Source organism: Chlorocebus sabaeus, chromosome 8 (genome assembly GCF_047675955.1).
Source record: "Chlorocebus sabaeus isolate Y175 chromosome 8, mChlSab1.0.hap1, whole genome shotgun sequence".
Classification (NCBI taxonomy): Eukaryota; Metazoa; Chordata; class Mammalia; order Primates; family Cercopithecidae; genus Chlorocebus; species Chlorocebus sabaeus.
Genome location: NC_132911.1, coordinates 131,899,421 through 131,924,717, shown reverse-complemented (window position 1 = coordinate 131,924,717; position 25,297 = coordinate 131,899,421). Strand labels below are relative to the sequence as shown.

At 46.3% G+C, this 25,297-nt stretch overlaps 1 protein-coding gene across 1 annotated transcript in view; it reads right to left on the bottom strand.

Moving 5' to 3' along the window:
- Positions 1-7,243: 7,243 nt before the first annotated feature.
- The window catches only part of LOC119624861 (uncharacterized), a 349,687-nt gene continuing 331,633 nt past the window's right edge, over positions 7,244-25,297 (bottom strand). The window contains exons 7-8 of the mRNA XM_073018620.1: positions 10,468-10,603; positions 7,244-7,729 (exon numbers count right to left, since the gene is read on the bottom strand). Coding sequence (XP_072874721.1) covers positions 7,588-7,729; positions 10,468-10,603 — 278 coding nt within the window. The 3' untranslated portion in view covers positions 7,244-7,587. The remainder of the gene's footprint in view (positions 7,730-10,467; positions 10,604-25,297) is intronic.

The following is a 25,297-nucleotide window of genomic DNA, read 5'->3' as shown; positions in this document are numbered from 1 at the left end:
TCAGTTGATTCTCCTGCCTCAGCCTTCCAAGTACCTGGGACTACAGGCACGCACCACCATGCCCAGCTAATTTTTGTATTTTTAGTAGAGATGGGATTTCACCATGTTGGCCAGGATGGTCTCCAACTCTTGACCTCGTGATCCGCTCGCCTCGGCCTCCCAAAGTGCTGGGATTACAGGTGCGAGCCGCCGCGCCCTGCCGGCAGTGACCTCTTGAAGACTGCATAGGCTCCGAGGGTAAGAAAAGGGGCTGTAGTCTAGCTGCCTCTCCCCCACCATACAATCCCAGGCCACCTTTTCCCATACTGGCCTCCCCTAGCCCCCTAGGGGGCTCCTTCTGCATCCTTCACTCTTTCCTGGATTGTTCACCCTCTGCTGTGTTGTGGCCTACACGGAAGCAGGAGAAGTCGCTCCCAGCCTTGTGTGGTCTATTCTACCTTAACTGAGATCTCTCATTGGACACAGGTCTGCAGTAGCTCCCAGGATTGGCTTCGAGTGGCTACTGGCTCAGATCTCAAGGAGCCTCATCTATTTCACATGAAATAAACCAGATGAGGTGTCCCCTGGTTCTGCCCCGGGCGGCTGTGATCTTCCCATTACTCTGGCTGTGGCTGCTGAGTCTTCTCCCAGAGGTCCAGGGGGCAGCCGAAGAAAGTTGCTGATACCGGCAAGCAGGGCCTCCCTCCTGGTCCCCTGCACAGCCTGCACAGTCCACTTTTTCCGTGGCCTGACTCCAGCCTTGCCAGCCATCCAGAGATACCGACATTTGCATAAGGTAATTGCTCTTTAAATGCGTCTTTTAAAGAGAACACTGCATCCGAGGATTATAACAACAGAAGAAGAAAAAAAATAAGATTTCCCTCTCATCCACTACCAAACAGGAATGTCAGTGGCAAAGGGCCCATATTTTGGATGCAAATCTTACAAAGGCCTTAGGAGGTTTTAGGGAAAAAATATATCTATATTTGTAGAAGGTGGCAAAACTCTTACCTTTCAGCTAAAGACTTCGTCTCTACCTGTGAATCAAAAGTCAGAACAAACTGCTCTGAATTACTAAACTTGCAACAAGTATTTTGAGGGTTTTTACTGAAGCGAAAGAGTGCTATCGTTTCATTCCCACCCATGACATGCTATGCACCCAGATCTGGCTACCTTATTAGCAAGACCTGGTGCAGAATGAAAATGCTTGTTCAAACAGGAAGAAAAAAAAGCTTTTTTCTTTATTCTGAGATCTCCGTCCTGGCGTGTTTTGTTTTGTTTTGCTTTTATCTGCTATTTAATGTCATACTCTCTTTCTCACAGGAATACTTGCAGGGTGAATATGGCCCCTTGAAGACCTCCACAGCCCTGCCCCATGGCACAATTATGGGATTGATTCTGACCCTCTTCAGTCTTGGGCACATCTGGGCAGACAGGGAGGCGGCAGAAGCAGAACCTCACTTACAAAACACAAACTCAAAGATAAAGTGATTAAGATTTTCAAGAATTTCAAGGTGACTATTGCAAACCTTTAAGCCCCAAGTAGGGAGGCCTCTTATGTCTAGCAGTCAGCGTAACTGAAGGTGAGGTGCCTCCCCGTAGAATGTCTTATCAATCTGGGCTCAAGGCCTGCCCCTCTGCCCTTGGCCAAGTTACTGATCTTTCCTGTTTATAAAATGGGGCTAATAACAGTCCCTTCTTTGGCAGGCTGATTGAATAATTAGTTGACCTAAGAATAATGGCTAACTCTCCTGCAGCACTTGTTGGCATGAATGGCATTAGGGGATACTTAATGCCCCACACTGTTTGATGTGTTTTAGAAATATCAACTCACTTAACTCTCTTAACAGGCGTGGGGGGATGTCGGTACTGTTTCTGCCTGACAAGAGAGCATGTGGAGGTGTGGAGCAACACGCAACTGGTCCAGGCCCAAACGGCCTGGGTGGGGAGGAGCAGCAAGGCCAAGATTTGCACCCATCCGCTCAGCTCCAGAGCGTGCACTTCTGCCAGGGCCTGAAAGGTAAACAGTGGTTATTGTTTCATTTCATCTCCCCCTCATAATGAGCCCATGAGGTGGGGTTGTTACATTCATTTGAGATCATTAAACAGAAGGATATGGAAGCTCAGAGAGGTGAAGGAACTTGCCCAAGGTCCTCCAGCAGGACTAACTCCAGGAGAGGAGGGGATGTCGACTGAGGGGAGGAAAAGGGATAGAGAAGCTGGGGCCTCTGACAGAACGGACCTGCATGGATGCCTTGGGAGTTTTTATGCAAGCCATGGCTCCATATAGGATAGAAAGGCAGGAGTTTGAGGGGTATAGAAGTATGGGTCATTATAGCCCTGGGATGCTAAAATCCCCGATTATCACGGCAGGATGGCAGCGTGGAAAGCATATCTATGTCTTAATTTTATAGCTGGGGAAACTGAAGCTGGATGTGGGAAGTGGCTAGCCTAATGTCCCTTAATCAGAAAACACAGCCCCAAGAGCCGATGACCCCCAGGCCAGCATGCTTGCCAGGTCTGTGGCATGTGCTGAGCACATACCAACGGTCCCAAGTCCATAAATCCAACAGTTAAACTCCTCGTATGAGGCTGCTGGATAACCACCAGGCAGTCCCAGGCACAGCCCAAATCCTTACAATAAAGCCCCTTGCCATTTCTAGCTAGGGTGGGTTTTTAGTTGTAAAAGGTAGGAGAGAAAAACCTCCAACTTTAGAGTCAAGCAGATGTAGAATTGAAAATGGCTTTACCATTTATTAACTGTGTGACCTTAGGCAAATTACTTGACCTCTCTGAGCTTCAATTTCCTCATCAGTAAAATGGATCAAAAGCGAGATCACATCACAGTGAACATAAGTTTCTGGAACAGAGTAAATGAAAAAGAAGTTACAGAGTGTCAAACTACCTAGTGTAAAAGTTAGCACTTAGTAGGTGCTCAATAAAGACCATTCTGAATCCATCAGAGGCCAAACCTACCTAGCATGTAAGAGAAGGGCCTCACAGGAGATGTCAGTTCTAGAGGCACTTACCACACATCTCTGTTTAAAGCCCAAAGAGGGGAAGTTCAGCAGAATTCGGGGAGGTCTGAAATAGGGGCCACCATTCATCATAACCCAGGAAATAAGATCTGGAGGTTCTAGTGATGGGAAGCAGGAAAGGGAAGTTGAAAAGGAGGCTTAAGTGTGAGAGAAGTTACATTTTTTGGAGTTTCCTTTCTATTTAAGGTCTTGCTAACCACTTGGTAAAACTCATTTCTGGTTCATGTTCTTAGCAGGAAAACACATTTCATGCTAAACAGTAAGAACAGACCCCGGCTTGGAAAGTCCTCAGAGGTTCTCATGCTTCTTGTGTCATCTGTAACCGTAGGGTACCATGGGCTGAGTGACTCAATTTGAATAATTGTACTTTGAGGATTTCTAGGGGAAGCACCCAGGGCAACCTTCTGACTGGGATCTTATAACACACAGACAGAATCAAATCAAGATGCTTCTGAGGCCCAGAAGGTTCACTCCAGATTGCAATGCATTCATTCAACAAAAATTGATTGCTCACACAATGTGTGCTGAAGACGCCCTCAGAGACTAAGGACCCATAGTGAGCAACCTGAACACAAAGGGGCTTACACTGTCGGGGGAGGCTACCAAAAGAGAATCTCCCATGGGAATAGGTTACAGGGCAAAAGGTGTAGAACTTGGGAACCTAGTAATGACTGGGAGTTAAAGAATGTCTCTTCAAGGAGATGGCACTGGAGGTGTGAACTGAAGGAGGAGAAAGGAATGTATTGGTCTCCTGGGGCTGCCATGACAGAATATTATAAATTGGGGAGCTTAAAATAACAGAAAAGTGTTTCTCCACAGCTCTGAAGACTAGCAGTCTGAAATCAAGGTGTCAGCAGGGCCGTATTCCCTCTGAAGGCTGTAGGGAAGAACCTTTCTTTGCCTCTTCCTGGCATCTGGTGGTTGCCAGCGATCCTCGGTGCTCCTTGGCTTGGAGATGCATCATTCCCACCTTTACCTCCACCTTCCCAAGGCCTCCCCACTGTGTGTCTCTGTCCTCAGGACACCAGCCAGTGGATTAGGGGCCACCCTCATCCAGAGTGACCTTATCTAAACTTGACTGCATCTGTGAAGACCCTATTTCTATTACACATAAGGTCCCATTCACAGGTTCTGGAAGTTCAAACTTCAGCATATCTTTCGCGAGACACAATTCAGCACGCTGCAGGAAGCAGCACAGGCAGGGTGAGCATCTGACGAAGCCCTGAGCTTGGCAGCAGATGGAGGCTTCAGGAAGGAAGGAAGCCAGTGTGTCTGGAGCCCAGTGAGGAAAAGGGATAGTGGGTGGCAGTCAGATCATACGGACCCAGGAGATACTGAAGAGCAACGGGGGAATTCACCAGTTTTTAACTCTGAGATAACTTTTTCCAGCTCATGCTGTTTGCCTCAAAGAGGTCAGCATCCCGGCACAGAGTTGTGGCCACGCTGCCTCTTCATAGTCTGATGCACCACACCTGTGACTGGCCTGCCACTCCAGAGCACCAGAGGTGAGGCAAAAATAGCTTAGGGTGTTGACAGCTCTCTGCTCTGGGAAACCAGAGGCTAAAGGTGTCCCATTTACTGCACAGTTGCTGCCTGAGTGCATCCCGATGGGCAGCAGGGGAAACCAGAAAGGGCACTTTTCTGCAAAAAAAAAAAAAAAAACAAAAAACAAAAAAAGGAAACCTTGGACATATATATGTATATCAAAAGGTTTGTGCTTAAAGTCAAGATTTGTTTTCTGTGCAGACTGCCTTTGGTATATCTTTGGTATAAGGGAGTCCAGTCATTTGTTTTACAAATACTTACGGAGTGCCTACCACGTCACAAATATTTTTCTTGGAAAGAGATAAGACAAAACTCCCTGCCTTCCTGAAGTTTCTATTCCAGGGGAGTAGGAGAAACTAATAAATCAACTCAGACAATTAATTGTAGGACCCAGTAGGAGACACCAAGAACAATGGAGGAAAAGAGAACCAGCAAAGAGCATAGTGAGCTTCATGGGATGTGGGGAAGTTTGAGTGTTAAATTTGGTGGCCAGGGAAGGCCTCATGGAAATGAAGATACCTGAGCAAAGACTGAGAAGGGATGAGGGAGTAGACAGACAGGCTACAGAGGAAACAGCAGGTGCAGAGAACTTGAGGCAGAATTATGGCTGGAGGGTCTGAGTTATGACAAACGGACCAGGATGCCAGGGTGAAATGAGATGGAAAGGAAGAGGACGTGATCAGAGATGTCACAGGGCTGCATCCCATGGGCCTCGCAGGCCACGGTGAGGCCTGTGGCTTTTACTCCAAATTAGATGGAACCCTTTGAGGGTTTTGAAGCAAATGGGCTTATGTGCTCTGGCTGCCATTTCAAAGGATCACCCTGGCTGCTGTTTTGAGGACAGATTGAGAGGCAAAGGCAGAAGCTGGGAGACCAACCCAGAGGCTGTTACAAAAATTCCAGGCAGGAATGATGGTGTCTTTGACCAAGAAATGAGAGGAGGTCATAGTCTGGATACATTTGACAGATGGACTGGATAGATAGCGTGACTGCCCAAGGGATTCTTCCTGCCCACTGCATCCGTGCACCGTGGTCAGCAGTGTCCCGCCACTAGGGATGGCGCCAGAGTCAGCCCCCATCTCTCTGCCAGGAGAACTAGGCAGCCGCTTGGGCTGGCCTCCAGGTCCGTTGCCAACAAGGGGCTACCGAACCATGCACAGGTAGCCAAGAGTACAATCCCACATGAGACCCCAAATTTGTTACCGCCCAAGGGGTTATTCCTGCCCACTGCATAAAGAAAGACCATGGCAGTAGAGAAAGAATTTAATGGACACGAGGCCAGCCACGCCACATGGGAGATAGAGTTCCTACTCATATCATCTTGTTCAAAGCTCATAGGTTAAGGATTTTTCAAAGGCAGTTTGGGGGAAGGGGTGGGGATGGACAGGTAACAGGTGCTTGCTGCTGATTGGTTGGGGCAGAGAGGAAATGGTAATGGGTTGAAGCTGTCCTCCTGTGGGGCTGAATTGCTTCTGGGTGGAGCCATCAGGTCCAGGTGGAGCCATGGGTGTCAAATATGCAAAAAACCTGGAAAGATATCTCAAAAGGCCAATCTATAATAGTAGTGTTGTATTGGGAAAGTTGCATATCTTATAACCTCCGGAATAATGTCTGCACCTTAGTAGGATTCAGGCTCTTCTCCCCACACCCTGATGGTCCCCTATTAGCTTTACAAAAGTGGTTGAGTTTTGGGCAAGGCCTATTATCATTTAAACTGTAGCCTAAATATCTTCTAAAGTTAGCTTGACCCAATAGCCCAGGAATAATTAAGGGAAAGGCAAGATGGAGGTTGGGTTAGCTTAGCTTACTGTTACAATTTTCTCGCTGATACACCTTTTGAAAATTTTTTGCAAATAATTTTCTCACTGATATACTTTTTGCAAAGGTGGTTTCAATAGGGTGGATGAGAGAGGGGATGACCAACTGAAGTTCCTCATCTAAGCCAAAGCCTTCCCGATCTCAAGGGCTTTGTCAGAACGTCTTTTCCATCTTCCCTGCAGCAGGCTTCTTTAGGTCTGGGCTTGACTGTCACCTCCCCAGAGAGGGCTTTGCTGGACCCCAGTTCAAGTGTGGTCCCCTGTAATTCTCGTTCCCGTCCATGTGGATGCTGTACTTAAACACAGTTAGTAGCCTGCTTAGGTTTTGTCTGTTGGCTTGATTTGGGTCTGTGCCCCCAACTGGATGCATCAAGCTCCATGAGAGCAGAGACCTGGTTTCTCTTGTGCAGTGCCACATCCCCAGAACCAAGCTCAGGGCCACTCAGAGGAGGTGCCCACATGATATTTAAATGAGTGCATATTTACAGGACTATATAAAATATCTAACAAGGCATTTGTTTCAGCAAGCAGGGAAGGAAGGGAGGGAGGAATGGAGGGAGCAAGGAAGGAAGGCTGGAAGAAGGAAGGAAGGAAGGGAGGGAGGGAGGTAGGGAGGAAGGGAAAGAAGCAGAATTTACGGAATTTGCAAACTCAGCATTTAAACCCAGGTTTGCTTACCCAAATCTCACTCACTTTCTACTTCCCTCCTCCACCCCACACAGCCATCAATCAATGAACAAACCCATCCTGAGGCTGGCTGGGGAAACTGAGTCCTTAAAATGCTTACAATGTAACTGAGGATGCTAAACTAAGATGTACATAACACAACAGTGACCGTGATACAAAAAAAAATTCATTAGCAAATTTTGTTGTAGAAGACAATTTAATTATAAGGAAAAATGTTTATGACACAGTTTTAAAAGAACGTTTTAGAAAACAGCATGTAAAATATAATCTCCTTCCTAAAAATATATATGTACATAGGAAATGTACTGGAAGATTTTACATCAAAATGTGAGCTGGGTGTATTTGACTGGAGTGATTGCTTGTATTAACTTGGTTATTTTGTTTATTTAAATTTTCTGTCGTGATTCGGTATCACTCTTGGAGCAATACAAAAGTAATTAAAATTATATTTCTGCATACATATAAGTCTACAGTGAGCTGCAAGGTCAGCAGCGATTCCCATAGAAGGGGCAGGCCAGTGGTCAGGCAAGGCTTCCAGAAGGAGGGAAGGCGTGGACAGAGGTGGAGCACGCAGGTGAGACGACATTTCCTGCTGCCGTTTTCCCACAGTGACGCTGGGTGGTGGCCCCAGACTCCTCTCGGGTGTTCTGCCTCTTCAAGCCTCTGAGGGAGAAATACAACTTGTTGGCTGGGTCCCTGAGAGGACCCTCCTGCCTGGCTTTGACCTAGAGGTCTCTTGGCCTCCACTGCCTTCATTCCAAAACACCCCTGCAAACATCCTTCCTCGGAAGACCCAGGAGAAGCTCACCATTCCATATCAGCTAGGGATGTGTGAAAACGTGACCCACATGTCGCCATATGCAATGACGCAGAGAACAGGAGTCAGAGTGAGAGGGCCAGGTGGGAGACCCACTCTCCACTGCTTAGCTAGGCGACCCCGGGGGAGTCACTTCATCTCGGAGCATTAGTTGTTTGTAAAATGGGGTAATGAACCTCTCACAGGACTGCAGTAAGGGCAAAGGAAGATAACTTTCGTGAAATTAATGGGAAAAGGCCAGAAAAGCTGCTTTCTAGACAGTAACTCACGCACAAATGTTAGCAAACAATGATCCCGTGGAAATTCAGTGCAGGACTCACTCTTGCTGGTAACAGTGAAGGAGAGTACAAAAGTCCCTGTCCACAGGGGCCAGGATCCCTGGGGGTCCCAAGGCCTGGGCAGAAGACACTAGGGATGCGCCCAGCAGGGACTTAGTTACTGCCAGCTTGCTCAGCATGGAGGAAACCTCTGCAGAGGAGGGGTGGACTGATGAAGGGGAGCAGCAGAAGACAATTTCACACCGAGTGCTTACAAAGTGCCGGGAACCGTATTATCTCTAATATAAGACCCTGCCAGGTAGTTATCATCTTCATCATTTTAAAAATGAGTAAAGTGAGGCACAGAGTGTTATGTAACCTGTGCAAGGTCACACAGCCAGAACACGGCCTCTGTACCTTCATTCTATGCACACTAATCTCCATCCCCAGGGCCGAGGGGCTGCAACCGGATGGTGAGGTTTAGTCTTAGCCCTGATGATGAGGGGGGGAGGGGACAAGGGTGACTTGAAAAGCTCTCTGTTCCCCTTGGCAGCTGTCTTTCCATTCTCACCCCCTCCTGCACCCCTCTGCCAGGCCTATTGATCACAGAGGCACCATCCCATCTGCTCAGCCTAGAAGTTCAGAATCTCCCATGGTTTCTGAAGCCTCCAACACTGTTCTTTGTGACACTCTAAATACAGCAGCTTCTCCTCCTGGGATGAGAGAGGGTCAGCCAGAGCCCTGGGCCTCTGCTCCCAACCCCTGAGCCCAACCCTGTTCCCAAGGCTGCACACTACAAATCCAGTCCCTTATTGGAAGGACATGGTGGGAAGCGGGGAAGGCAGAGAGGAGAGGGGATACAGGAACTGCTCCTAGAAAGGGAGGTCCTGAGGTCCAGAGAGGGGAACAACTTCAGGCCTGGCTCATGGAGACGTGTCCAGCCTTAGAGGGAGCAGGATCAAGCAGAGTTCTAGGTGCTGGGTGGGGCAGAAAAGGAGGGTGGTCCCAGAGCCCCGTCTAAGTCCCTGCAGGAAATCTCTGAGGAGGAGCTGGCTGGGGCAGACTGGGGTGCAAAATGCCTGTCCACTGGCTGTGGGGCAGGAGAGGGCAGAAGCTAAGAGGGGAGTTCTTGTCTGAAGCTCATCCCTACGCTGATGGCCCAGAGTGCAGCTAGGAGGTATGGACTCTGAAGCTGGACGGCCTGGGTTGGAACCCTGGCTCTGTTACTTAATAGATTCTCAGGTAAATGAGTTAAACTTCTCCGTGCCTTAGTTTCTCCACGTTTACAAGGAATGATAATCTCACCTGCCTCAGTGTTGATAAGAGAAAGGAAATGAGTCTGTGTGGGTGAAATTTTCACAGGGAGCCCGGGGTGCGGTCGGCACTGCCCAGTCCAGCGACCGGCACACCTTTTCTGTAAAGGACCAGAGGGTCAATATTTTAGGCTTTGCTAGCCAGATGGTCTCTGTTGAATATTCTTTTTGTATTCTTCAACCCTTTAGAGAGACATAAAAATTGTTCTTCACTCAGAGTTCTTACAAGCACAGAACACTGACCAGATTTAGCCCAAAGGCTGTAGTGTTTGTTTGTTTGTTTCTTTGTTTGTTTGTTTGTTTGTTTTGAGAGGCAGTCTCACTCTGTCGCCCAGGCTGGAGTTCAGTGGTGTGATCTCAGCTTCCTGCAACCTCCACCTCCTAGGTTCAAGAGACTCTCTTGCCTCAGTCTTCCAAGTAGGTGGAATTACAGGTGTGCGCTACCATGTCTGGCGAATTTTTGTATTTTTAGTAGAGACGGGGTTTTGCCATGTTGGCCAGGCTGGTCTCGAACTTTCTACCTCAAGTGATCCACCTGCCTCGGCCTCCTAAAGTTCTGGGATTACAGGCATGAGCCACCGTGCCTGGCAAAGGCTATAGTTTAAGGACCTCTGATCTAGACTAATGGTGACCCTAGAGTTGCAGGTGTGGTTAGGGGCATGCATGTTGGCTGGCTTCAGTTGGAAGCAGTTTCTAGGCCAGCCTGGTGAGGCAGAGGAAACATGGCAAGACTAGGGTCCTGGGTGGGGTGGAGCACAGCCTGCTGTGAGCTCTCATGCTGAGCCCTGGACCCACCTGCTGCCATCATTCCCATCGCAGTTTAAGAAGCACCTGAGGCTGGAGCCTCTGAGGACAATGATAATGGACAGTGTGCCATTCCAAAGGGATGACCCCCCCACATCCTCTCATAAACATTTACAAGTTGTTTGCTATATGCTAAGCACTGGCCTAAGCCATGAACAAGGCAAAGGGGCCCGGGCTTGACCCCTGGAGGTCTCAGCTGGCAGGCTGCACCTTTGACAGCCCCAAGTTGGGTCTTCATCCTGAGTCTCAAGATGCACTAGCCTCAGTGAACTCCTCAGCCTCCAAGGGTTCCTGGGGTGATCCTCTTGGTGGGGCTTGCGAATCTGGAGCCCATTATTCTGTCCTTCTGGAGAGAAAGAGAAAAAGAAAAAAAAGATCCACTGACTATAAAATGGTAGCAGGATGGTGGCCCACCCGCCTTGCTCAGCTGGTACAGGGGACAGGGCACCCTTCTAATGAGGACCTTAGAGCATCTGACATATGTTCGCTCATTCCAGAAAGCTCTCCTTCACCACTGTAGACACCAAGGTCTCGAGAGGCTCCTAACTGTGGGCCCTGTCCGTCAAAGAGATTGACAACATATAGTGAATGTTGCCATCTTACAGATTGGAAAACTGAGTTTGAATAAAGCTAACTAAGGTGTCTAAGATCATGCCATTCACCATGATGGAAAAGTAAATCAGAATCTTCTGTACCCTGTGCCCCACAAACACAGTGGACTCCTTCCCGTACCCCACCAGCATTCTATTCTCTAATATTACAAAGCACAGTTGCACCTGGTTGGTTTTCTTTTTTATCTTAACTTATGTCCTCTGTGCCCTGAGCCTACTTGTTGCAGGACCCATGGTTAATCCCTAATGAATATACCAGCAATTGACAGGTGGGTTGAGTTTCTTTTTACACAGAAATGAAAGTAACACCATCTTACATATGAGATCTGGAGGGCACAAAGAAGCCAGTTCTGACCATGCCGAAAGAGTCTGGTGGAATTGGAGTGGAAAAGAAAAGCCTCCATAAATATCTTAGAAAGGGCATCAAGAATGCGTACCTCAAGCTGGTTCCTTGTTTTCAACTGTGACTGACCGCAACACTAACCAACGAGGGAAAATGAAATCCGTGATCATCCTCAAACAGGGTCACCCTGACATTCAGAGCAGAAACCACAAAGTCTTGCCGTAAAGAGCCAGACAGTATATATTTTAGGCTCGGCAGGGCACAGGTCTGCCTCACGATTCCACTCCCCCACTACAGCAGGAAAGCAGCCACAGACAATATGTAAAGAAATGGACATTGCTATGTTCCAATAAAACTTTATTTACAAAAACAGGCTGTGAGCCATAGTGTGCCAATTCCTGGTCGAGTACAGACAATGGCAATGTGACCACTTAATGAGATTCTATCGTGTGCCAGGAACTCTACATCTTTTAATCTCCTTTCTAAGGCAGGTATTTGCTGAGTGCTCACTCCAGGCCAGGCACTGTTCTAGAAGCTGGGCTTCAGTACAGAAAAAGACAAAACCCTGCTCCCTCAAGCTTACATGGTGGAGAATCCTGCCAACACCCCACCCCCACCCCAGGAAAAAGCATCACCTCCACTTTTCAGAAAAAGAAAAAGGTACGAATCCTAGAACTTGTGAGGGGCACAGCTGGGATTCCAGCCCAGATTCCAAATCTCGGTTCTTTTCAGGGTGCCATACCATCTCTCAAAGCAGAATCAGGACCCTCAATTTCAGCCCAGAGGCTGCATCTCATTTTCAGCCAAGTCAAACTGCAGCTGCAATCTTTTACGCAACAGCAACAAGTTTTAATGCCCAAAGCAAGAAAAGATGCAGTGGAAGCTGTCCAGCCTCAGATAAACCTAATAAAAGCGCTCTCCGGGGCAGGCCATGCAGGGCTGGCCCCATCCATATCTGGAACCAAGAGATGCAAAAGATGCAATGGATTTAAACTCTGCCTGTCCGCCAACAGTCCCATAGACTGAGAGGTCTGGGGGAGGCTCTGGAGCAGGAAGGTGGAGCTGACAAACACAGCTCTGCTGTTTCGAGGCTGGGTATGGGCACGGCAGTGGTTCAGAGTCTCCCTGCTATCCTTTTTCTTATGGTTTTACATGGCTGGGACCCTGAAATAAAAGAGCGCTCTGTGAAAGGGAATGAAGACAGGCAGGAACAGAGAGTAGAAGAAAAAACCTTTCTTGATTGCCCACTAGATATCAAGCATGTTAACATTTTACCCACACACGATGGGCAGGTATTTGTCATTGCTCCTGTTTCATAGACCAAGGATCAGCACAAAATGTTTTTGTAATGGGCCAAGTAGTAAATATTTTGGTTTTGTGGGCCATCCTATCTCTGTTGAAACTACTCAACTGTGCCATCATTGAGTGAAAGCTCTGCACACACCAACTATAGCTTGTGTAGATAATACATAAATGAATGAGCATAGTTGTGTGCCAATAAAACTTTATTTATAAATGCTAATGTTAGATTTTCCTATAATTTTCATGCTATAAAATTATACTTCCTGTGATTTTTTATTTTAAACATGTAAAAATGTAAATGTTTCTATTTGCATTTAATTTACATTTACATTGAAAAATGTAACATTTTCTATGTAAAAACCATTTTAAAATGCAGCAACCATCTAAGGATGGTTAGTGTGCAAACTATACAAAAACAGGCAGTAGACTGGATTTAACTTGTGGATCATAGTTTGCTGACCCCTGTTCTAGAAGAATTCACAGCTGTCATTTAGGTGACCTGGCAACCTGATGCAACCTGATGTCTGGGTTTGCAGGTGCATATGCCATGCTGCTGATGTGGCATTAGGAGGGGTGGTGAGGGCTACAGCAAAAACCTATCCATTTTGACAACTTCAAGTAGAACAGTAAAGGCCTTTATGCATTCAATCATTCAATCATTTATTCATTGGTTCCTCAAAATGTGCAGAGCTGGCAGGGCGCAGTGGCTCACACTTGTAATCCCAGCACTTTGGGAGGCCAAGGTGGGCAGATCACCTGAGGTCAGGAGTTTGAGACCACCTTTGCCAACATGGTGAAATCCCGTCCCTACTAAAACTACAAAAATTAACTGAGCATGGTGGTGCGTGACTGTAATCCCAGTTACTTAGGAGGCTGAGGCAGGAGAATCGCTTGAACCTGGGAGGCAGAGGTTGCAGTGAGCCGAGACGACGCCGTAGCACTCCAGCCTGGGTGACAGGGCTAGACTCTGTCTCAAAAAAGGAAAAAATGTGCAGAGCCCTGAGGCAGGTGATATTCATGCCAAAGGCCTCCTTCAAGCCTTACAACAACTCTTTTTTTTTTGAGTTGAAGTCTTGCTCTTGTCCCACAGGCTGGAGTTCAATGGCGCGATCTCAACTCACTGCAACTTCCGCCTGCTGGATTCAAGCGATTCTCCTGTCTCAGCCTCTGGAGTAGCTGGGACTACAGGCACCTGCCACCATATCTGGCTAATTTTTGTATTTTTAGTAGAGATGGGGTTTCATCATGTTGGCCAGGCTGGTCTTGAACTCCTGACCTCAGGTGATCCACCCGCCTTGGCCTCCCAAAGGTCTGGGATTACAGGCGTGAGCCACTGTGCCCGGCCAAGCCTTACAGAAACTCTTAAGAGGGTTGGTTATTTACAACGCTTATCCCCATTTTACTGATGGGAGAACAGAAGTGTGGAGAGAAGCCCAAGCTCTTTCCATGATCCAAGCTGCTTAGGCATTGTGAGGGGAGAATCTTTTCCTTAAGGAACATGGTAGCAAATAACCAAAAGAGAAAAAAAAAAAAAAAAAAAAAAAAAAAAGATCAAAAAAGAAAGAGAGATCTTAAAGTTGCATACAAGTATTATTCCAGATGTGGCAGTTGAAAAAGCTTGGTGGAAGAGGCATCTGGGCAGGATAGGAGAGGGCAGCATTTCAGACACAGGAGGTGGGGGCACCATGGGCAGCAAGAAACAGAAAGAACAGAAAAAATAAAGCCCCAGAGAGCAGGAGGGAAGACTGAGTAGATGGCAGAAGATATCTTGGCTGTGCAAAAGTTATTAGGTTGCTGCAAAAGTAATTGCAGATCGCAATTACTTTTGCACCAACCTAATAGTATGGACACTGGGAGGTGGGCTGGATCAGTCAGAGGAAGGCCTGAGGCCCCAGCCCAGGGGAGGGGAAGGGAAGAGCTTCAGGGAGCTGGAGACACCTGGGCCATCTGTCTGATGTGACAATTAAGCAAAGGTTGGTGTGTTGGTAGTACAAGACTAGAGAGTTTCAGAAGGTGCTGGAAGGGGAGATGGAACAGGAGATAGAGAAAAATAAATGAGACACGGCAGGGGGACGTGCTGACAGCTGGAAATTCTGAGCTTAAGGGTTCTTTGCAGCTTCCCAGCCCCTGCACTGGGAGGGTCAGCTGGGTCCGCCCGGTGGGATGGAGGGGTAGGTGTCACCACCAGGCCCAAAGCTTGCACATGGCCCAGGGAACAAGGGGAGAGCTCAGTCCAGCTGTTGACCTGGTGGGCTTCGGCTTTCTCAAACGCCTCTCATATTCCCACCCTCACAACCTTATGAGGACAGCTTTCAGCAACCCCACAGGACAACGGGGACACTGAGACCCACAGGCCACAAAGCCTGGAATGGAGACATACCCTGAGTTTTCCTATGACTGCTAATGATGCCAGCTGGCACCTGTGGGTGCCAGGCACTGGGCTAAGCTTTTACCATCCTCACAACTTCACAAAAATTTATTACTTATTATAAATGTATGTATATATAAATGAAATACTGTATATTATCCTGATATATAACTTTAAAGGTAGAGCAGTTGTTCTGTCCCACACCGAGTATGCAGCCAGGATTGAACCCAGCTGTTTTCTTTGTCACCTTACCGCCCTTTCATGTATCCCTCTAGAGTCTAAGCAGCACCTCTGGAGAACAGAGAGTTATCAAGAATGAAGAAGAAGGGAGAAGCCGCTGTCTTGGGGACACTGGAGCCCCATTACGTCCCCAGATGAGAATGTAAAGGACATGTTGGGGGAGGGGAGGGTGAGCCAGGGTGCTGTGTGATGCAGGCGCTGGAGGATGATTCTGAATAAAGGTCAGGCTTCTCCGGCGTGAGAAAGCCAGCTGGAGAGGAGTGATTCCCTCACCCACAGCAGCACAGGCTTAGCCAACAGCCAGGACCAGTGCCGGACTTGGCCGAGAGCGCAGGTTGTATAATCATCTCAGCCCTGCCGGTCACTGCAGAGCACCAGGGCAACCTTGGGACAGGAAAAACAAACTCATGAATGCCTGCCAGGCCGGGACAATCTGAGGAGTAAACAGAGGAGTGATCGCGCCCCAGGGACCTAACACTCCTCCCTGTCCTGCTGGGCTAATAATCATCACAGTAACTAACATTTAAGGACCACTCACATGCCAGGCACGTGTGCTCAGAGCTTTAGACACATTCTCCCTTTAATCCTCCAGGAAAGTCTGTAGGAAAGGTGAAAAAATTATTCCCATTTTACAGAGGAGGATCAGGAACTGACCTGGGATCACCGAGTTATTTAAATAGAGGAGCTGGAATAGAAACCCGGCAACCTGACCCCACAAGCTGCACCCACGACCTCCATGACACAGGGAGGCTGCTGGCCATGTGGCAATAGAAAAAAAACATATATGTATATATATTTAGGAGCCGAGATTATGTGGAATCAGATCTTAGCTCCACTGCTGCTCGCTGGATGATCTTGGATTAACTATGCTCAGCAACTGTTGTCTCAGTGGTATAGTGGGGACCCCAGGTCCTAGGGTGGTAATGAGCATGGGGAGTGACATTAATGAGCAAAGTGTCTGCCAGTAGTTCCTTCATAACTGGTGTCTGATCTCATGGGACCCACAGCCCCTGCTACCTCCCAGAATATGACATGGGTCCTCCCTGAACCTCTGACTTCTCCTCAGCTCCCCATCCTCCTGGGCTGCACTCTCTGTTTGGTGAACTCCCAAAGAGGATTCCAAAGCCTAACAAGAGACCGATGGCTCCGTAAGAAACACATTCTCTGATGACTCAGCCACCCATCAAAGTCAGACTTTAACTTTTCTCTTCCCTTAATTGCCAATTCATTATACTCCATCCATGGAACAAAAAGGGAAATGTGAAAGGTGGGCAATTCGACTGCATCAATATGTCTGCTCTCTGGAAGTCTGGACACATAGTCTTTTGAGAAAAGAAACAGAAACCATAAGTTCACCAAAGGTGGGTAAAGACAGTCTTCTGTGGAGTTACCCAAACCTATGTGAAAGTAAAACTTCCAGTCAGGCCCTCCTTGGAGGTAACGAATTCCATAAATATAGAAAACTGCTGGCCCTGGGAAAGACTTTTTTCTTTATCTGCAAAATATCTCCCTACTACTCCATAAGCATCCAGGTCCCTGTCCCATAGACGGAGTGAGGTGGAGGGGAAGGCCCACGCATAGAACTGAATTCAACATAATTGGTTTTCTCTGCAATCTTTTGAAATAAAATCTGAGGATTTTGTTACATGCATTTTAAAAGCATTATTCTGAAAAGGTGTCCATAGCTTCTCTAGTCTGCCGAAAGGGTTTATGATAGAAAAAAATGTTCCAAGCATTTCTGATCCTAGTGGTTGAGGCCCTAGCGAACTCACAAATTCCTTACTCTTCATGAAATCACTCTCTAACGGTTTCTAATAGGCTTATAGATAGGATCCTGTTGTTTTCCCCTTTCAGCTTCCCTGTGGAAATCCTCCTGGTTTGTCTGCAAATGTGTGTAACAGAGAAAGAGAGAGGGAGAAACAAAGAAAGAACGATTTTCTTCTAATCTCGACATACTTTTCCAATTATGACCCCCCCACCCTGCTCTGCATAACTGTGTGTTTAATCATCTGTACACCCTCATGGTCCGCAAAGTCCAGAAGGGCAGCGGCAATGTTGAATCCTTGCGTCCCAGTTATAGACCGAACATGTGTGTCCTCCCAAAATTCATATGCTGAAATTCTAACCTCCAGGGTAATGGTATTGGGAGGTGGGGCCTTTGGGGGGTGATGGTCACGACAGTGGAGTCCTCCTCATGATTGGGATTGGTACCATTATTGGGGGATGATGGTCATGACAGTGGACCCCTCATGATTGAGATTAGTACCATTATAAAAGCGACCTCAGAGAGCTCTCCTGCCCTTTCCTTCACATGAGGACGCTGCAAAAAAGCAATCATTTATGAACGAGGAAATGGTCCTTCACCAAACACAGAATCTGTCAGTACCTTGATCTTGGACTTCCAAGCCTCCAGAACTGAGAGAAGTTGACTTAGTCTTAGAGTGTTCTGTTGTAGCAGCCAAAATGGACTAAGACAGTAGGTCTCTGATCAGATCAGTTTTGACTGAGTGCTTGAAGAGGAGGGGTCTTACCGCATATAGCTTCTCTTGTTTCCAAGGGTAAATTTCCCTCCCTCCAGCAAACCTGAAGCTATTTTCCCTTGACGATATGTTTAGAGTTCTCGGCCTTTTCTTCTTATTTGGGCCACATGGAGGACAAGCTGGCACAGCACCTGCCTCCTGGGGTCAGGGCCTGGCAGTGCCTTCTCACCCACGCGGACTTTTTCCTTCTCTCCTCCTCTGAACTCACCGCAGAGTGAAGACTACATTCTCTCCAGAAACTGCTGGTCCACACAACTAGCAAAATAGCCTCTTGCTTGTGGGTTTATCTGGTAATCACGGCAATAAATGAAAGAACAAGCTTTTCTTGAACAGTGAGTCTATACCAGGCTGAGTACTGGACCTTTCACGGTTAATATTTATGGAACACTCCATCCCCAAACTGCAGAGGACACATTCTTTTCAGGTGCATGTGCAACATTCGTCACAGGACACTGAGCCATAAAATAACCTCAATAATTTTCAAAGGACTGAAGTCATGCACAGCATCTTCTCTGCGGACAATGGAAAGAAACTAGAAGTTGACAACAGTAAGTAGGTAGACAATCCCCGAATACCTGCAAAAGGGGAACCTCGCTCAGTGCTTAGCACAAAGTAGCCTTTCAATAATATTAGCTCCATCCCCCAACCTCTGCACCAACATCTTTCTCCACGTCAGGTAAGACCAACTCCTCTGGTGCTGTTGAAGGTGAAGGTAAACCAGCAAGGACATTGCTGAAGCCCTGAGTGTGTCTCTCACTGGCAGTCTGCACCGGGAGCTGGGACCGTGAATTAACCTTGGCCTCTGGCTGAGCCCATGTGCTTTCACCAGATCCACACTTAGACAGGAAGATTTCCACCATTCTGCCAAACAGGGCACTTACCTTGCTGAGGGGGCTGCTCATGTGTGGGGTGAGGCTTGATTTAGTAATGGATCTTGTTCGGCTTACTCAGAATATTCTCGGGCAAATAAAATCAAACTTGTTTTGTTTTGTTTGCAGAATTTAACTGTTATGTCTTGAGGGAAAAAACCAAGTAGCTGCTGGGCACGATGGCTTACACCCGTAATCCCAGCACTTTAGGAGGCCGAGGTGGGCAGATGACTTGAGGTCAGGAGTTCAAGACCACCCTGGACAACATGGTGAAACTCCGTCTCTACTAAAAATACAAAAATTAGCTGGGCGTGGTGGCACGTGTCTGTAATCCCAGTTACTCGGGAGGTTGAGGCAGGAGAATGCTTGAACCTGGGAGGCAGAAAGCGGAGGTTGCAGTGAGCTGAGATCACTCCACTGCTCTCCAGCCTGGGAGACAGAGCGAGACTCCACCTCAAAAAAAAAAAAAAAGTAGCATATCGGGAACGTCAGTGGAGTTAGAGGGTTTCCATGAGTGTAGCAACACAGAAAACCGGCAAAAATCTTGGTGAGTCAATCATTCAAAGTAAATGGCAGGAGTGGCCTGGCATTCTTTAGGCTGGAGAATGAGCTGGGCCCTTAGTTTTACTTAAGAGTTTGCTTGAGCTTTTCAAGGCCAATAATGAGAGTGATCCATGTTTTTGGTTCATTAACTAAACGGGCAGTTGTGGTGTTAATAATCTGCCACCCATAAGAGCCAGGTGGAGGGACACATTATTGCCAGATGCTAGAAATGTGTAAACAACTACAGTTTACAGAGACAAAGCTGGTTGCAGCATCATTTTCTTACAAACTAGGATAATGTCACCTAGACACAAATGAGTGGAAAATTCAGATCTGAATTAAAACACATCTAAAGAGACTGATACATGACAAAACATCCTTGGAAATCAGTTCATGGAGGCTTTCACTGAGATTCCATCAAGGGAAGGGAGTTTAGAAAGGTACGGTTACAGTCCAGTTTTGTCACATCTGAGTTGTGGAACCATGGGCAAGAGGTTTCACCTCAGTTTCCTCATCTGTGAAAAGAGGGTGGCAGTGAAAGAACCTACCTCAGAGGGCTGTTGAAGACTGAGATAATGCATAAAGATGTTCCACAAGTGCCAATCACATAACAGTAAACAATACTGAGCAGTGACCGTGCACTCTAAGCAAAGACGCTGCATTATGACATTTCTGGGAAGTAGATAGGAAACTTAAAGCTCAGGAAAGCTAAGACATTTGTCCAAGGACGCAGCTGTAAGTCATAGAGATGGAATTCAAACTCAGTCTAACTCTAGAACCTCAAGAAACTTCCAGTCCAATAGGAGTAATCAACAGAAACCACTCCCAACAATTCCAGGACAGCCAGCCTTACAGCCCCAGGCACCAGACAAGTCATTCCAAATATGGGGTCATGCTGATGTCAGCCGGGTCATGGACTTTTGAAAGTGCACAGGGCCTACATGTGCATCCAAGATGGCGGCTCTCAGGGTTTTTGGCTGATGCCGGGAGCTCAGCTGAGGCTACAGACAAGAGCACCCACCAGGGACTTCTTTGCTGGAGCCAAATGCAGCCAGGGGCCACCCTGTAGAAACAAGGAGTTAAGCTATACCATTTGAGCTGGGTCTTGAAGGATGTTTTGGTTTTTACCAGAAAGAGGAGGAGGTCAGAACGGCCTTATCGGAAAACCCATACTGAACAAAGATGGTATGGATTAAAAGAAATTCTGTTTACGTAAAGCTGACAAGACAGCTGTTGTGGTGTGAGCTTTGGGCTTGTTGGAGCCTCTTATGAACTATTTCTGTGTCTTTGCAAACATTCTGGTTAGTATAGTGCTGTGGGTATAAGTACAGGCTCTGGTGTCTGATGGTCTAAGTTGACATAATCAGCTGTGTGACTTTGGGGAAGAGACTTAACCTCTCTGGTCCTGAAGTGGGTTTTCCTTTCACATGAGGATTAGCATAGCAGCACTCTGGGCAGCTGCACTAACTGCAGAGCTCCATGTGAACACTTAGCATCAAGCCTGCTAGGAAGCTGATGCTTATGTTTCTGTCCCACTAGATGCGGCCCTGGGTCTCCCTGTGTCATCCTTTTGCCCACTGCCTAGACCCCTTCTGCCCATTGGCTGGAATACTCAAGAAACTACTAGTTCATGTCCTTAAAAAAGGAAATTCTCAAGAACCAAAGAGAAACGGGGCTTGGACCATTACTAGGGATGAGTTACTGCTGAAAACAACTTATCGACTCACAGCCAGATTTAGGGATCTGACTTCATCCCTTTTGCAAAATACATTTTGGCTAAATAACTGTGACATGATGTCATTTGAATTCTAACCATTTGACAGCTGACAAGGAAGGCACTTTCTGTCTGGACCACAAGGATGTCTGTACTAATCTTCGTGTTTTATTGTATAAAACGGAATGGCAGATTGGAGACGTTCATACAAAGGTACCTTTGCTTTAACGTCTCCTCTTACACGTCACAAACTCTAATCTTGGAGATCTTGTATTTTGCCTGGGTTTAGCTAGGTGCTTATGTTAATCAGTCTTTAAATCAAAGATGCTAAGACATATATTTTTTCAAATTTCAACATCTCCAAAATAGGTATGTGTCCTACCACCAGTGGCATACACTAACGCAGTAGTTTAATTGGAAGCATTTGTTTCTTTCTCAGTGCACATGAATTAAGTGTGAGTCATACAAATGAAGGCATCTTAAATTTGAGAAAATATCGTTTGTGTGGAGAAGCATGCCAGGTTTTGGACAAAACTTGCTTTTGCTAAAAACAACCACCATATCAATATATGTTATCACTCTTAACTTATAGATGAGAAATCTGATGCCCAGAGTGTTAAGAAAAGGTTTTGCTCATGATTACCTAGTACGTAGGAGGAAGAGTTAGGGTGGGGTTCTCATTACTATTGCAGATTACATATTTACTGCAAAACAGTGTTGTAAAACAATAATTGTTTTATGTTGCATGATTTTTTTTGGTCAAGAATTTGGGATGGGCTTGGCTGGGTGGTTCTCACTTGGAGTTTCCCATGCCCTTGTGGTCAGATGTCAGCTGGGTCATGGACTTTTGAAAGTGCACAGGGCCTACATGTGCATCCAAGATGGCGGCTCTCAGGGTTTTTGGCTGATGCCGGGAGCTCAGCTGAGGCTACAGACAAGAGCACCCACCAGGGACTTCTTTGGCTTGACAGTCTCTGTGCTTTCCCTGGAATAAGTATGCTCAGAAAACCAGGCAGGAGCTGCATAAAGCAGTCACAAGCCTGCACAGACTCAAGGAAAAGTCATATATCCCATCTTTCATTGGAAAGAATATCAAGGAACAAGACCATTTTGTTTTTAAACAAATGGGAACAGATGAGAACCTCATTCTGATTGGTACCAAGACCCCATATTTGGAATGACTTGTCTGGTGCCTAGAAGCAAAGCAAGAAAAACAGAGTGTGAACTAATTATGATGAAGAGGATTTTTAAACAAATGCAAGAAGGTTCATCAGGTCACATGTAGCTTCATTTTCAACGTATTCACTTTGGAACCTCAAACACTGGTCCAGCATTGCTCCCATTGTTCAGAACATATCTAGAGCTTTCTGGGAAGTGATTTCAGGGCCAATTTAGCAGGTTCACAAGAAACATCAGGCTTAGAATTGTGTCAGCTATACCTTATTTCTAACCTAAAATGGCTTTTTGTAGTGTAACAAATATTTAGTGATCACTTGCTACAGAATGTTCTGGTTTCTGTGGATTCCTTGATGAACAAAACAATATCTCATTCTTCACTCGGCTTACATTTTGCTGGAGGATGCAAAAAATAACCAAATTTGTAATAACATCCACAAGTCATCAGTACTACAGATAATGATAGGCAATGAGAGGCGGGGGAAACTCTTTTAAAGGGAGTGGTCAGAAAAGGCCTCTCTGAGAGCTGACATCTGAGCAGAGAGCCAGGCAGATGTGCAAGGAAGAGAGAGTGTTCCAGAAAAGGAAAATGGTATGTCCAAAAGCCCTGAAGCCACACTGGTCTCAGATCTGTCTGGCCCACAGCAAGGAGGACAGGGTGGAAAGTAGGATAAACAAGGGGGGAAAGTGGCAGAGGAAGGGTGCACCTGGGGTTCACTGAGGACACAGAAGGCACTTAGGATTTTAAACTGAGATGAGATCCATGGGAAGATTTTGAGTGGTTAGTCCCATGCTTTGGTTCACATTTTTAAAGGATCCCCTGGCCACCAAGGCGGGGATGAAGGATAGAGTAGAAACAGGAAGATAGATTAGGAGTCTCCTGCAGTAAATCAGGCTAAAGGTGGTGACAACTTTGTTTGAACTGTCCTTGGTGGTGAAGGTAAGTAGGGAGTAAAAAGAGCAGATATTTTGAAGGAAGGTTCCATGGGATTTGCTAATGGACACACCTACCAGTTGATCCTTTAAACCCATGAACAAGGTATATTTCAATATATTGCTTAGTGGCTGCCCAAATTAGAGTGGGACCTCGACAGAGGTGGCAACTTGGGTGGCAGAAAATGAGAGACCCAGGCTACACCGGTTCCCCTCAAACACTAGCTGAGGATCTTGACCCTCACTGCACAGAAGGGGCAGAAGCTCAGGCAATAGCCCTTCCTTCTCACTCTCACTCTCTGGCAAGAAAGGTATGAGGAGAGTCAAAGAACAAACCACTAGTTGGAAAGACCCTCTCAAAAAAGGAGTTCACAGATAAGTCTAGAGCCTTCAAAGGGGGCTGCCAGGAGACACGCGAGCCCATTTGCATGGGCAAGTTTGGGTATTTCGGCCATTCAGTTGTTGACACGACTTGGTGGTCACAGCCCCTCCTTTGCAAGCCAGCGTTCTCTAAGGAGCCTTTTTTTGTCAAAAAGAAACCACCATTGTGTCTGCTTTGAGACAGATTTTAGGGGGAGTTTCATGCTCCATGAGCCTCAGTAGTAAAAGGGTCAAGGTGCCGCTTAAATACCACAAGTGGCCCAAGGATGGGATCAAGATGCAAACCCAAGCCTTATAATAGTGACTACTTTTCTTTTAATTTTACTTTGACAAGCACATCTGCAGCCAATTACAATGTGTCAAGCAATGTTCTAATCATTTTATAAAATGTTTAGGCATTTAATGATCCTAACAATCATATGAATTCAGTATCACTATTATCCTTTATTTAATAGTCAATACACAGTTACTGAGCATTTTATACATGAGAAAAGTGAGTCACAGAGAAGCTAAGTGACTTGTCTAAAGTCACGTCACACAGTCAAGATTAGAACCCTGGAATTCTTGCTCTGGAACTTTGGCACATAGGTAACATGTTAAGCTGCTCTACACTGTGCTTTGTTGGAAATCTCTATATGTATTAGAAATAATTTCAGCTGTAAATAAGAGACAATCCGAATTAGAGTGACTTAAACAATAGGACATGTTGTACATAACAAGAAGTCTGAAGATAGCCATCTGTCTTAGGCTGATGGAACAGTTCAACAACGCTATAAAAAATCCAGACCTTTTCTATCTTTGCTGCTCCACTATCTCAGTCTATTGACTTGTCACCTCATAATTACAAGATGGCTGCTGCACATCCAGGTATCACATCCAAGATCCAGGCAGGAAGAAAGGAAAACAGTAATAAGCTTCCTTTGCAATGGGCTTTGCCTTTTTCTTTAGAAAGAGACTCCCTCCTCAGCATACTGTTACTAACAAGACTGGGTAACTTGCCTGCCATTACCATATCTAGTTTAAACCAGTCACGATTCATCTCACCAGGCTGGGATAAGAGTCTGACTTCCCTGAGACCTGAGGTCTCCTGCCAACCCTTTGAACATATTGACATTCTGTACAGTGGGAAGCAATGGTTTTGAGGTAACAAGAGAGAGCATCTGCCATGGGTGTTAGTACCCCATGATGGGAACATTGCAGCTAGAAGGCACAAGGTTAAGATTGCATGACTGACAATATGGCAGCTCCAGAATACTAATGCAGGCCCATCTAGCTCTAAATCTCATTATTTTAAATGTAAAGTAATACATTGCTAAGTGGAGTCGAGAACGGATGGACACACATTTGGCTTTAAGCGAAAGTTGTAGCACCCCGAACAAGTTACTTAACCTCCCTAAAGCTCAATCTACTTATCTCTAAACTGTGGCTAGTAATGATGTGAACCAAGGGGCAGCTGTGAATGTAAAATGAAATAACATATGCAAAGGCCCTGACAATACTAAGCAATGAATAATTCTTGGCTATTTTTATTATTGTTGTCACTGCTATTATTACTTGTTACCCTACTAGACTTTGTAGCTACAGTGGCCTTGTACTCAGATTAGAATACCATTTTGGGCGTCTTTGGGCAATCTGGTAATGGCAGTCAGTAGTGGGTAGGCCTGAAAGTGAGGGGAGGTGTTCCATACAATACTAATCACAGATTTAAGAATCCTCCAGCTTGTCTTGCTTGAATGTCGTGAACCAAGGATTGATGCTTCAAAATACAGGTCTGCAGATCTACAAGGCACAATAGTTTAGTTTTAGCCTTGGTTCTGTTACTAGTAAAATGCTGTTTGGTCAGAAGTATCTCATTTTTCATTTGGGGACCTTTGTGTTTTCATCTGTATGGTGAAGTGGTTTTTCCATTACTGGTATTCAGTGTGTAGTGGACACTAATTGAGCAACTATTATACTCACAGTGCCATGGAAGCCATAGAGGAGCAGTGATAGGGGATGTGGATCTCACACTCAGAAAGTT